The sequence below is a fragment of the Macaca nemestrina genome, chromosome 8 (genome assembly GCF_043159975.1).
Source record: "Macaca nemestrina isolate mMacNem1 chromosome 8, mMacNem.hap1, whole genome shotgun sequence".
NCBI classification, from domain to species: Eukaryota; Metazoa; Chordata; class Mammalia; order Primates; family Cercopithecidae; genus Macaca; species Macaca nemestrina.
Window position 1 is genome coordinate 112,245,072 of NC_092132.1, and position 14,317 is coordinate 112,259,388.

General features: G+C 41.5%; 1 protein-coding gene and 1 pseudogene across 2 annotated transcripts in view; one reads left to right on the forward strand and one right to left on the reverse strand.

Moving 5' to 3' along the window:
- LOC105476526 (DNA polymerase beta) overlaps positions 1–13,306 on the reverse strand; it is a 39,991-nt gene extending 26,685 nt beyond the window's left edge. Inside the window, exons 1-5 of one of the 2 annotated variants that reach the window (XM_011732513.3) lie at positions 13,088–13,300; positions 12,704–12,761; positions 6,740–6,806; positions 2,639–2,713; positions 1,654–1,712 (exon numbers count right to left, since the gene is read on the reverse strand). In XM_011732513.3, the coding sequence (XP_011730815.1) occupies positions 1,654–1,712; positions 2,639–2,713; positions 6,740–6,806; positions 12,704–12,761; positions 13,088–13,148 (320 nt within the window). In that variant the 5' untranslated portion in view covers positions 13,149–13,300. Of the gene's footprint in view, positions 1–1,653; positions 1,713–2,638; positions 2,714–6,739; positions 6,807–12,703; positions 12,762–13,087 lie in introns of both variants that reach the window. The other variant, XM_071068328.1, reaches the window with a different exon arrangement.
- LOC139355855 (large ribosomal subunit protein uL18 pseudogene) lies at positions 9,062–9,955 on the forward strand (annotated as a pseudogene).
- Positions 13,307–14,317: the final 1,011 nt, after the last annotated feature.

Below are 14,317 nucleotides of genomic sequence, written 5' to 3' on the forward strand. Positions count from 1 at the left end.
ATCAGAATGTCAGAAATGACTAAAGATGCTCTTATAGGATGGGCGCAGAAGGAACCTTACTGACTAACCCAACTTCTCTCTTATTTCATAAGGAAGAACACAGAAACCTAGAAAGATGAAGCGATTTGCTAAGGTCACAAATCTAGCTGGTGCTAGCATTGGGACCATTACTCAGATTTCCTGACTCTCTTCTCACCATACCAGTTTGTAGCATAATAAAGCAGGAGCGGGGAACAGAAAGAAAAGGATACACACAAATATAAACATGCAAGCACAACAGTCTGAGGCCACAGTGTTTTGGGACAAATAAACCTATATCATTCAATAAGCTGTGCAAATATCATCACATTATATTGTGATATAGAAACTGATACTGATGTTAGTTAGGAAGGCAATGCAGCATAGAAGAAACAGAACTGAACTCGGAGTCAGAAGATATGGGTTCAAATCTGGCTCTGCCATGGTTACTCATGTTCTATATTCAACTTTCAGTTCTCTTGCCTGGAAAAAAGGGATAATAGATGCTCTCTAAAACACCTTGTGGTTCACACCTATAATCCCAGCATTCTGGGAGGCTGAAGTGGGAGGATTGCTTGAGGCCAGGCATTCAAGACCAGCCTAGGCAACATAGGGAGACATCTTCTCTACAAAAAATAACAAAAATTGGCCACACATGGTAGCACAACCCTGTCGTCTCAGCTACTCAAAAGGAGTACTAAGGCAGGAGAGTCACTTTACCCCAAGAGTTCAAAGTTACAGTGAGCTATAATAGCACCACTGCACTCCAGCCTGGATGGCAGAGTAAGACCCTATCTCTAAAAAAAAAAAAAAAAAAAAATTGTAATTCCTCTAATGAAAATTTTAAAATGGCCTTGAGTCCCCCAAGGAGTCATGCTCATTTTCAATATACTAGGTTTAAGAATTTAATATGTTTTAGAATAACTTTCACTGAAAATGCTGCCATTTAAAGAACACATCATTATATTTAAAGGAATGCCCCATGCCATAAAGATGAGAGCACTAAAGTCTTAATATTTCAATGTTAATCTTTACTTCAGCCAGTGTCAAAAAAGCCCCCCTTGGTACTAGTTCAAATTTTAAGATAATAATCCCTTCATTTAAAAATGCCTGAAGCTGGGCAAGGGGGTGTGCACCTATAATCCAAGCCTTACTTGGGAGGCTGAGGAAGAAGAATCACTTGAGCCCAGGAGTTTAAGGCCTGCATGGGCAATATAGCGACCCTGTCTCAATAAAAAATAATTTAAAAAAAAATTGAGGGCTTGTTCCATTCATGAGGTGCTATGATAAATATCATAATAAATATAAATAGAAACAAAAGACGCCAAGCTGGAGCAGGAAATAGATGCACACGGAACAAGTGGTAGTGGAGTTCAGAGGAAGGAGAGGTTCTTTCTGGCTGGGGAACCAAACTGGTTTCATGAAGGAGGTAACATTTGCCTTGGATGGGGCCTTTACAGTAGAGGCATTATCTGAAGAATCAGCCTCAGATCATAAACTATGGAAGGGTGAACTGTATGGCTAAGGTAGAGAGGTGGTGAAGTACAGGTTTTGAGAAACAGCAAGTAATTTACTTTGGCTAACAAGAAAAATAAGCCAATTGATGACTGTGTCTGCTTAAAAAATAGTTCTTACCCAATGCCACTAACTCGAGTCAGGAAATTGATGGATGAACTCGTATCATCCTGCCGAATCTTTAAGAAAAGAAAAAAGTCTAACAATAATTTAAGAATGCTTTGAGGACTTAAATGATCTTATTGGAAACATACCAGTCTGCTAAAAGACATGAAGAGCTATTTACAATTGCCTGGATGACCCACACAAAATTATTCACAGGTAATCTAGGGAGTAAAAGGTGAATAACAGAGTAACTGAAGATGTCTTATCTCTTAAGTTATCCAATACTTTTAAAAGGTCTATTCATAACAGATCAGAAGTGATATAATTACTATCATAGGGCTGAAATAAAACCATAAAAATGCTTGGGAGAGTTTAAACACAGAAATTCTAAAAGATGACTGGGTGCAGTGGCTCATGCCTGTAATCCCAGCACTTTGGGAGGCCAAGGCAGGTGGATAACAAGGTCAGGAGTTCAAGACCATCCTGGCTGACACGGTGAAACCCCATCTCTACTAAAATACAAAAAATTAGCCAGGCATGGTGGCAGGCACCTGTAGTCCCAGCTACTCGGGAGGCTGAGGCAGGAGAATGGCATGAACCCGGAAGGCGGAGCTTGCAGTGAGCCGAGATCGCACCACTGCACTTCAGCCTGGGTGACAGAGCAAGATTCCGTCTCAAAAAAATAAATAAATAAATTTTAAAAGATAACGATCTTTTAGTCAAAAGTTTATAATCTCTTTTCTGAATAGTACTGAAAATGATGAGCCAACTCTACTATAGGTATTAACAGTCGCTTAAATGCCACATAAAACAAGTGAACATTTTATAGAAACAATATTCAAAATTTTAAAGATACAATAGTTAAAGCCATCAACTCCACTCACCTCATTTCCTGTGAGTTTCACTAGAGTGAATGGCATCAGTCACCCTGCAATGACGCTACATAGTGGCCATAAAGGCAGATACTATAATTAATGAAGTAAACAAGTTAAAATTTTACCTTTTCCAGTTTACGTAATTTTCCAGTTGCTAAAAACTCATCAATCTTTTCAGCAATTTTTGTTCCTACTCCAGGCTACATGGAAAATTAGAAATATAAAAGTCATATGAATATAATGCTTACCACCAAATCATTAAAAGATAAAGTAAAAAGCAGAAAATGAAAAACAAATGAATACCATGTGATAAGGTTTTGAAATAAAGGATACAGAAAATTGAACCCCAGTGAAAATAAATTCTCCCAAAGACAGAATGCTTATATGAATGACAAGAGGGAAACCCTGACAAAATAATTATAAATATATCTTATTTAAAATTAACTTTTGTTATAGAAAAATTAGAAAATACAGAGTTGCATAAAGAAGAGCATTCACTTACCAGTTTCATTACCCTGAAAAGTAAAATCATCTGTAAACTCATTCTCCAACATTTGGTATATATTATTTGACATCTTTTCTGCTTACAAATATAGGCAGAATTAGTTGGGTGACGTACACACTCTGTTCTTAATACATCATGAGCAAATTTCCATACCAATAAATAAATCCAACAGTATCTTTAATGGCTGCACAGTATATCATTATATAAATGCGTAATAATTTAATTAGCAAATACCCTCCAGGTAAACATGTATATTTTTTCCAATTATTTGACAGTATAATAATATTCATAAAATTCCTTTGGAACAGAGGTTGTCAAGCTTCTGCATACATCAGCATCACATGGGGGCACTTGTTAAAACACAGAATGCTGAGTTCCACCCTAGAGTTTCTCATTCACCATGTCTGGGGTAGGGCCAAGAATATGCCTAAGTTCTCAGGGGACGCTGATGCTGCTGGCCTAGACACCTCGTTCTAAGAAGCACTGCTCTGGAACTGCACATTCCAACGTGGTACATTAGCCACATATGACAATTTAAGTTTAGATTAATTACAATTTAAAATTCTATTCTTCAGTCACAACATCCACATTTCAAGAACTCAACGGCCAAATGTGGCTCGTGGTTGCTGTATTGGGCAGCACTTCTCTAGAATCTAAGTTTTAGGAGAGCAGAGATCCTGTCTTTTCATTGTTTTATCCCTAGTGACTGGCATACAGGTGATCAAAAATTATGAATTAATGAATCCTAGTAGTTACACATCTCTATTAGTTTCCTTAGGAAAAATATGTCAAAGTGGAATTGCTAGGTCAAAGGATATATACATTCTGACAAAGCAGCCTTCGGAAAGGCTGTAACAACCAACACTTTCATGGGCAGTAAATGAGTGTCCTTTTTTTCACATCTTTCTCCACACTGCATGTATTTGATGGGCACTATATAGTGTTTTGCTTAATTTGCAACTTTGGTATCAGTAAAATTGAACTTTTTTTCATGTGTATTGGTCCTTTTTAGTTAAACATTCCGCATGCTTAATAACAGGTGTGCCAGTTATTTCTGACTGCCTCTTAGGCCTAAGTTCACTCATCAATATTCTTGATTTATTTGATGTTTAATAAATGTCCCCAAATTACTGAAAGCATATTCAAGCTTGGAAAATAGCAATTACCAGATAGAAATGAACAAAAGAGTTAGAAAGCAGAATAGATTAGAAAAAGGAAACTGCTCAGGCTCATTTCCTGTATCAGAAGATTTTTTACAAGGTAATTATTTTTCCCTTTACAGATAGCGCTACAATAATTTTACTCAATAACATACTGACCTCAAGCAATTTAGACCCAAGCTACTTTCTATACCTAACATTAAGGAATAAAAGGCAAACTACTCACTCTGGAAATTTCAGATTTCTAGAATTACTGAGAAGTAATAGATTAGATAATCTAGAATAATTTCTAGAATTACTGAGAAGTAATTCTAGAAATGGGCTAGATAGTAGCTCTGTGATTCTTAAATGATTGTGAAAAGGCACAATGATGAGATTTTTACATCCAGTCTTGTGCAAAAGGAATTTTGGATACCTTTGTATTCTTTTTAGGAATATACCATAAGCGCAGATTTCAGATGAAGTGTATCAGAGCTTTTCAGAAGTTTTTCTCTAAGAAATGAGCAGGCTATTTGCAATAAACATAAAAAAGGAAGTACTGCAGGGATAAAAGAGGAACTGAAAGGAAGCAGGAGTGGTTCCTGAGACTATCAATGGGTCAGTTCACCAAGACAGAAACTCAGAATTAAAGTCTAATGTATTTGTAACTTACTTGGCTAGTCTCTTTAAGGAGGATATACTGATGCTGAGAACTGTCTATGCCACAAGGATTTAAAGCCTATATATCAGAGCATGATTTGTACTGAGTAACAAAGTCAAGGTTAAGATGTGGCACATGTTGAATGTGGACAATTTGTCACTAAATTACAAGATGTCCAAGATTATGATAATGTTATGACTCTGAAGGGCAAAAATATAATGGCAATTATGGGCCAGGCATGGTGGCTCACACTTGTAATCCCAGCACTTTGGGAGGCTGAGGCAGGAGGATCACTTGAGCCCAAGAATTCAAGACTAGCCTGGCAACATAACAAGATCCAATCTCTACAAAAGAAATTTTAAAAAGTATATATATATATAGAGAGAGAGAGAGATATCCGAGTGTGGTGGTGCATGCCTGTAGTCCCAGCTACTCAGGAGGCTAAGATGGGAGGATCGCTTGGCTGGAGATCAGGGCTGCAGCAATAAGCTGTGATCATGCCACCACTGCACTCCAGCCTGAGTGACAGAGCAAGATCCTGTCTCAAAAAAAAAAAAAAAAAAGGGGCAATTATGGCTCATCTCCTGAGAAGGTTAAAGATAATCAAATATTAATACTCAAATTCCAGAGAACGTTTGTGAAACATTAATAGGTAAAGAACAAAAGGAGGTGATAACTATCAGGATCTGGACTAATCAAAAGTCATCTCAGGCTAGGTGCAGTGGCTCACAACTGTAATCCCAGCACTTTGGGAGGCTCAAGGCCTCCCAAACACCTGAGGTCAGGAGTTTGAGACCAGCCTGGCCAACATAGTGAAACCCGGTCTCTACCAAAAATACAAAAATTAGCTGGGCGTGGTGGCGCATGCCTGTAGTCCCAGCGATTCGGGAGGCTGAGGCAGGAGAATCACTTGAACCCCAGAGGCGGAGGCTGCAGTGAGCCAAGATCGTGCCACTGCACTCTAGCCTGAGCAACAGGGTGAGACTCTGTCTCAAAACAAACAAACAAGTCATATTAATTTGACATCTTTCACAAAAGATGAATAAGATATGGTCCTTAAATTTGAGGAACTTTGAATCATTTAGTAAGATTTAGATGAGACAACAATCTGACTATCAATAGATAGACCATCTCAGGATATTCTTAGTGATATTACAGGTTGAGTATCCCTAATACAAAAATCCACATTCCAGAATGTCCAAAATCTGAAGCATTTTGAGTGCTGACATGACACTCAAAGGAAATGAAATGCTTATTGGAGTATTTTGGATTTTGGATTTTCCGGTTAGGAATATTCAACCATATACAAATATTCCAAAAAGAAAAAAAAATCCAAAATCCAAAATACTTCTGTTCCCAAGCATTTCAGATAAGGGGTATTATATTACAAATTAACAAGGGATGTGACCCTCTAGAAACTGTGATACGGTACACAAGGCTTCATGGAAATTACAGAGAATAGGGCTAAATGCCATAAAATAAAAGGGGCTTAATCATGTGCTTATTAGTAAGATCTCTCTGGGGAACACGCACTCTCACTAACTCACATAGGTTCCTACACCTGGGGATCAGAGAAAAATAGGTGGGGACCAGATATGCTAGTGCCACTTGGTCGCCCTTCTTAAAAACCAACACTCAAGTTGAAATTCAATGTGAGTACATGTATATATTGTAACAGAGAGGAAGAAAACTGTAATTACAAATATTTTAAAAAATTTTAACCCATCTTCCCCCAAATGAAAACATTTTGAGCTTGAAAAAGTGTGTATGAAACAGCATGAATGCCATTCCAAGAAATCAGGAGTAGTGAAATCAGCCTGTGTGGGTCAAGGCCGCTTCACATAGGCAAGTTTGGTTTGGTGGAAACCCACCAAATTTGTACACATGTGAACTCTTCGATCAACATGCTAACTAAACTTACCAATTTCTTAGCTTCAGCTCCACTCTTTATTTTGTATGGGTATTTTGCTATAACAGATGCTGCTTTTCTATAAGGAAAGAGAAAAAGGAAAACCAATTAGAAATCCAGCAGGGCCTTCATTTTTCTTAAACTGGAATATATATACAAGCAAATATCTATGCTTATGGTTTCACCAAGATAACTAATTTTCTTTTTTTTTGTTTTTTGGTATTTTTTGGGATGGAGTCTCCCTCTGTCACCAGGCTGGAGTGCAGTGGTGTGATCTCAGCTCACTGGAACCTCCGCCTCCCGGGTTCAAGTGATTAACTTGCCTCAGCCTCTCGAGTAGCTGGGACTACAGGCGTACATCATCACACCCGGAGTTTTCTGTATTTTAGTGGAGATGGTGTTTCACCATGTTGGCCAGGATGGTGTCGATCTCCTGACCTCGTGATCCACCCGCCTTGGCCTCCCAAAGCGCCAGGATTACAGGAGCGAGCCACTGTGCCTGGCCTAATTTTCTATCTCCATATGAAACTTCAAACTCACATGAGCTGACAGACCACCTACTATATGTCTAGCTTTTTTTTTTTTTTTTTTTGAGACGGAGTTTTGCTTGTTGCCCAGGCTGGAGTGCAATGGCGCAATCTCGGCTCACCACAACCTCTGCCTCCTGGGTTCAAGCGATTCTCCTGCCTCAGCTTCCCGAGTTGCTGGGATTATAGGTGCCTGCCACCACACCCGGGTAATTTTTTGTATTTTTAGTAGAGATGGGGTTTCTCCATGTTGGCCAGGCTGGTCTCGAACTCAGACCTCAGGTGATCCACTTGCCTTAGCCTCCCAAAGTGCTAGGATTACAGGCGTGAATCACTGCTCCCGGCCACTTTTTTTTTTTGAGACGGAGTCTCGCTCTGTCGCCCAGGCTGGAGTGCAGTGGCGTGATCTCCGCTCACTGCAACCTCCGCTTCCTGTGTTCAAGCAATTCTCCTCCCTCAGCCTCCCGAGTAGCTGGGATTACAGGCATGAGCCACTACGCCTGGCTAATTTTTTTGTATTTTTAGTAGAGACAGGGTTTCACCATGTTGGCCAGGCTCATCTCGAACTCCTTACCTTGTGATCTGTCCACCATGGCCTCCAAAAGTGCTGGGATTACAGGCATGAGCCACCGCGCCTGACCTATGTCTAACTTTTAAAGTATCTTGAAAAGCTCCACATTTGAGAATAACTGAATTTAAACCCTATATGTCAGAGTATGATTTGTACTGAGTAACCAAGTGACTTGTTTTGATTTGTGCTGACTAACAAAGTGATTTAAACTGTATACATAATACTCAAGGGATGGGGAGACCAGCTGTCTTTCTTTCTTTAGGAGTAGAAATTATCACTGGGTCCCCTTTTTTAAAATAGCCAGTTTTTAGAAATTGTTCATAACTCCCTCATAAAAATGTGCCACATTTGAATTATTAGACACCAGATCTGCTTATGGATACCTATTTTATTTTGAGATGGAGTCGCCCAGGCTGGAGTGCAGTGGTGCCATCTCAACTCACTGCAGCCTCTGCCTCCCAGGTTCAAGTGATTCTCCTGCCTTAGCCTCCTGAGTAGCTGGACTACAGGTGTGTGCTTCCACACCTGGCTAATTTTGTACTTTTTTTTGAGACGGAGTCTCGCTCTGTCGCCCAGGCTGGAGTGCAGTGGCACGATCTCGGCTCACCGCAAGCTCCGCCTCCCAGGTTCACGCCATTCTCCTGCCTCAGCCTCCCGAGCAGCTGGGACTACAGGCACCTGCCACCACGCGCCCTAATTTTTTGTATTTTTAGTAGAGACGGGGTTTCGCCATGTTAGCCAGGCGATCTGCTAACCTCACCTGCTAAGATCACCTTGTGATCTGCCCGCCTTGGCCTCCCAAAGTGCCGGGATTACAGGCATGAGCCACTGTGCCCAGCCAATTGTGTATTTTTAGTAGAGACAGGTTTTCACCATGTTGGCCAGGCTGGTTTCCAACTCCTGACCTCAAATGATCCACCTGCTTCGGTCTTCCAAAGTGCTGGGATTACAGGCATGAGCCACAGCATCCAGCCCTTGGATAGCTATTTTAAAATTCATAGTTTCAAATTGTATTCCCTTATGTCCCCACATCAATTTATTTATTTTTTTAATGGAGATGGGCTGTTCCTATGTTGCCCAGGTTGGTCTTGAACTCCTGGGCTCAAGCCACCCACCCGCCTTGGCCTCCCAAAGTGTTGGGATTATAGACATGAGCCACCATGCCTGGCCCCTATATCAGTTTTTAAAAATTGTTTCCACCTTTCCACCCCCTAGTGCTGCTGGGCCTGCAGATCTCTGTTCCACAGCATGGAGTTTGTTAAAGTTGTTAAGAATAAGGCCTACTTTAAGAGATACCAAATGAAATTTAAAGATGACAAGATGGTAAAACTGACTACTATGCTCAGAAATGCTTGGTAATACAGGATAAAAATAAATACAACACACCCCAATACAGGATGATAGTTCATGTAACAAACAGAGATACGATTTGTCAGATTGCTTATGCCCGTATAGAGGGGGATATGATAGCCTGCGCAGCATATGCACATGAACTGCCAAAATATGGTGTGAAGGTTGGCCTGACAAATTATGCTGCAGCGTATTGTACTGGCCTGCTGCTGGCCCACAGGCTTCTCAATAGGTTTGGCATTGGACAAGATCTATGAAGGCCAAGTGGAGGTGACTGGCAATGAATACAATGTGGAAAGCATTGATGGTCCACCAAGTGCCTTTACCTGCTATTTGGATGCAGGCCTTGCGAGAATTACTACTGGCAATAAAGTTTTTGGTGACCTGGATGGAAGTTTGTCTATCCCTCACAGTACCAAATGATTCCCTGGTTATGATTCTGAAAGCAAGGAATTCAATGCAGAAGTACACCAAAAGCACATCATAGGCCAGAATGTTGCAGATTACATGCGCTACTTAATGGAAGAAGATAAAGATGCTTACAAGAAACAGTTCTCTCAATACATAAAGAATAGCATAACTTCAGACATGATGGAGGAGATGTATAAGAAAGCTCATGCTGCTACAGGAGAGAATCCAGTCTATGAAAAGAAGCCCAAGAAAGAAGTTAAAAAGAAGAGGTGGAACCGTCCCAAAATGTTCCTTGCTCAGAAGAAAGATCGCATAGCTCAAAAGAAGGTAAGCTTCCTCAGGGCTCAGGAGTGGGCTGCTGAGAACTAAACCAAACCAATTTTCTATGAGGATTTTTCAGATAAAGACAATAAACTTATGGACAGAAAAAAAAAAAAAAAAAAAAAAAACTGTTCCCATTGCAGTTCAGCATAAATCAGTGACCTGTAATTCTTGTCCACCTGCACACATATCCAGCTTGTTAATCTGCTGACAGATTAGATACATCCTGGGAGCTCGCCGATGGTATTCTGTCCATAATTTCAATGCAAAATGTAATTCAGAGTTGATGCTGATGAGAAGTGACAGTACAGCTAAGTCAAAAGCATAAATACTGGATAGTCTTTGGAACCTTGGATTTTCATTCTGTTATAGCACAAATAACCCTTTAGATTTGGATCTGAACTTCTTTCTAAGCACATGACTGATGATGAATCTGAAAAGACATATTTATAAGTAAAGAAGCAGGCAACAACAGTTTATGGAGGGGATCATTTCAGGAAAGGCAAGTAGTTCCAGGTCATTGGCACTGTGAGGCAAAGTCTAAAAGGGAAGAAGAATCAGATGAAAGGCCTTTTATATGTTATGATGTATTTGGGTTTTATCAAGGTAAAGAGAAAATATTATTTAATTATTTGAATGACAAGATCAGATAACTATTTTCAAAAGAATATTTTGGCCACAATCAAGAGAAATGCCTACTGGGAAAGAGAGAAGCACGCAGGAGTGGTAGGGAATCACCTGCTTTTCCAGACTTACTTCCCACTCACACCATACCCCTTAAGCAAACTGAATTTCTGACTCCTAGAAAACGTTATACTCTTCATGTCTCAATGCTTTGGCACATTTTATTTGTCTAGACTGCTGGCCCTCTCACTTATCCCCTGATGAGCTTCTTCAAACTAAACACCTCCTTTCTGAGGCCTGCTGCGATCCAAATAGAATACAAAGTTGAATATCTCTACGATTTTGAATGATCAAATGCATAGATGATAATACAATTATTTTACTTTACATAGGAAGTCACAGAAGTAAGGAAGGAAGGGAGCACAATCAGCTCTGAACTGTGTGGAGTGGAAATGAAAGAAGGGAGCTGACTTGGGATAAAGACAGCTGACTAGGGCTAAAAATGTGGAAAACAGTCCAGTGATACAGATTTGGAGTCACCAATATAAGTGGCATTTCAAAGTCAAGAATGGCAAGATTGCCAGGGAAACTACAGAAGTAAGAAAAGAGGGCTAAGGGCAGGCAGACTTCCTGGAACCACAGGTTAATTATCCCTTATCTGAAATGCCTGGGACCAGCATTGTTTCAGATTTTGAATTTGTTTCAGGGTTTAGAATATTTGCATATGCATAATAAGATATCTTAGGGATATGTGAGGTCCAAGTCTAAACACAAAATTCATTTACATTTCTCATACACCTTACACACATACCCTGAAGGTACTCTTATACAATCATTTTAATAATTTTTTGCATGAAACACAGTGTTGACCATTTTGACTGCCACCTACCACATGAGATTGGATGTGGAATTTTCCACTTGTGTCATCATGTCGGCAATCATTCAGATTTTAGAGCATTTCAAATTTTCAGATTAGGGATGCTCAACCTATACAAACATTAAAAGGTAAGACAGAAGAAGAGATGAAAGACCAGAAAGAGTGTCACTACAGAAGTCACGAGACTTTCACAGCATGAGCTATGGAGGAATGCCACTGAGAGTCCAATAAGATGAGATGTAGGTGAGAGGATTTTCAGAGCAGTGGTAGGTCCAGGCAAGGACTGAACTTCTTAATGAGTAAATGATTAGGTATTAAGAAGTCCAGGCAAGGAATGAAGATTTTTCAAGAAGATTCACTGTAAAGTGAGAAAAGAGATAAGGTACTAGCTAGAGGGAAGTTAAGATTGTTTTGGTTTTGCTTTTAAGAGCTGAGGGACTTGTACATATTTATAGGCTAAGGAGGGCTGGCACCGAGGCTGATGCCTGGAATCTCAGCACTCTGGGAGGCCGAGGTGGGTGGACCATTTGAGCTCAGGAGTTGGGAGACCAGCCTGGGCAACATAGCAAAACCCAGTCTCTACAAAAAACCGAAAAAAAAAGAAAGAAAGAAGGAGAGAAAAAAAAAAAAAAAGAAATAAGGTGGGTGTGGTGGCATGCGCCTGTAGTCCCAGCCACTCAGGAGGCTGAGGTGGGAAGATCGCTTGAGGCTGGAAGATCGAAGCTGCAGTGAGCCGTGATCATGCCACAGCGAGACCCTGTCTCAAACAAACATACATACATACATACAAACATACATACATACATAAATATAGGCTAAGGAGTAGAAGTAGGTGGATGTGGAAAGAATGAATAGGATAAGGTCCCTGGTGAGATGAACAAGGACAGGATCCCATGAAGGTGAGATCAGGATCCCACAGGATCAGCTTCAGACCAACCAGAAGAAAAAACGTGATTCCTTGAACCACACGTATTTCACAGTATGGACTTCATCCGCTGTCTTTCATTATTGTTAAAATTACACCGCATTTCTAGTAATTCGTGTTTGATGATGAGAAAAATACATATCAGGCTACAGCTATCTGCAATCAGAATTGGGAACTTATCTGAACTGATCCTATAGAGCGCTGCCCACATTCTTCAAGAAATACTGAGTAAAGTACCAGCCTCGATTCTTGCTTTTTTCCCGCTCTTGCAGATGGACCAAATATCCACTGGGCCCTCAGTCCTGTTAACTGCCACACCAAACAGGGTATCCCAGAACGTATGCTACCCGAGAATGCTGCACTGTCCCACCTGTAAGCATTGTACTTGTGGATAGCTTGGCTCACGTTCTTCTCAAAGTTTGCGAGTTCTGAAAGGCAACAGAAGGCTCGAGTGAACAAGAACCACGAGTAAACAAACGAGAACTGTTTTCTGGAAGGGCATGTGGCAGCCTCTAAGATACAGTGACCACCCATTTCCTTCAAGGGCCAGACCAAAAGCAGCCCAAGCGATGGCCCAGGTGTCGCCGGCAGGACTGACGACCAGCCAGGGGCGCCGGAGGGAGATCCCCACGGAAGACGACCCGCTGCAAGGAGCCAACCCCACCCACTGGACAGTCGGGGTGGGAGAGAAGAAAGGCAGGCGAAGGGGCTGGAAAGAAAGAAGAAAGCCAGCGGGGCCCGGCCCGGTGCTAACCCGTGAGCATGTCGGTGATTCCCCCGTTGAGAGTCTCCTGCGGCGCCTTCCGTTTGCTCATGGCGGCCTGCACCCGAGAACCCCAGAGTGTTCAGAACCAGGGCCCTCTCCCAGCTTGAAGGAGGTACCAGGACTTAGACAGGGGTGCAGGAGCAACCCAGCTCCGGCGCGACCGGCGCGACCGGCGGAACAATGGCTGTCCCTGACAGGGGGCGCGGCGCACGGCGCTTGTTGTGACGTCACGCGTCCTGGGCAGGGCGGGACAAAGCGGGGCGGGGCTAGAGGGGCGCGCCCGCCCGCGGCCGGTGAGTAGAGGGAACCCGGAGGGTTTGTGGACTCGTGGACGCGGACTCGGCGCGGAGGAAATAGGCACCTCAGAATGACAGCCCAGGGGCCTTCCTTTGGGAAGACCTGGAGTTCTGAGTTAAGAGATTAAATCCGTTTTCCCAGTATTTATCTGGCATCCTTTCCTTAGAAGGGAAAACAGGAGTGCGATCTTGATTCTGAAATACTTGGCGCTGGTGGGTTGGCTTCCTGCACATAAATGTGCATTGTAATAGCGACCCAATGCATGGCGCATTTTGTTCGAGGTCAGAGGCGACTCTGGCGTCACACTGTCAAAACTTTCTCTAACGATACCGGGCAGTCCACACTCCAGTGCAGCCCCTTAGTACTAGGGCGCTGCCGGAGCCTGTCGTGAACCATGCCGAGGAGTCCTTCCGCACACAACGTGTTAGTACACCTGCCAACCAGTGTCAAAAGATATTTTATTTTTAATCCCCCTACCTTTGCGGTAGGGACCAAATTAATGAAGAGACTGCAAGAAACGGAGAAGTGTTTTATCTAGATCATGAGCAATGGAACCCTCATTATAACATGATGACCTACATCTGAGAAATTTACAATCTGCTCGAGAAATGGAAATGTGACATCAGCAATAGTTTATTTTACAAGCGTAACTCCTGGGTTCATATCGAACTGCAATTCCAGGCAATTGCTTTGTGCATCGACAAATTAAAATCTTATTACAAAATGATATGTAGTTGCTGTAGAGAAATCTGGAAAATGTATAAAAGGAGAAAATTAAAATCAGTGATCTCACCCTACAGCTGAACTATTATTAATATTTTGGGACATACACTTCTAGTCTTCTAACCCAGTCTGTTAAAAATTCCCATTATTTTCCAATATTTTCCAATAAATATTAGTTTCTTTGATTAGCAAGGCTGT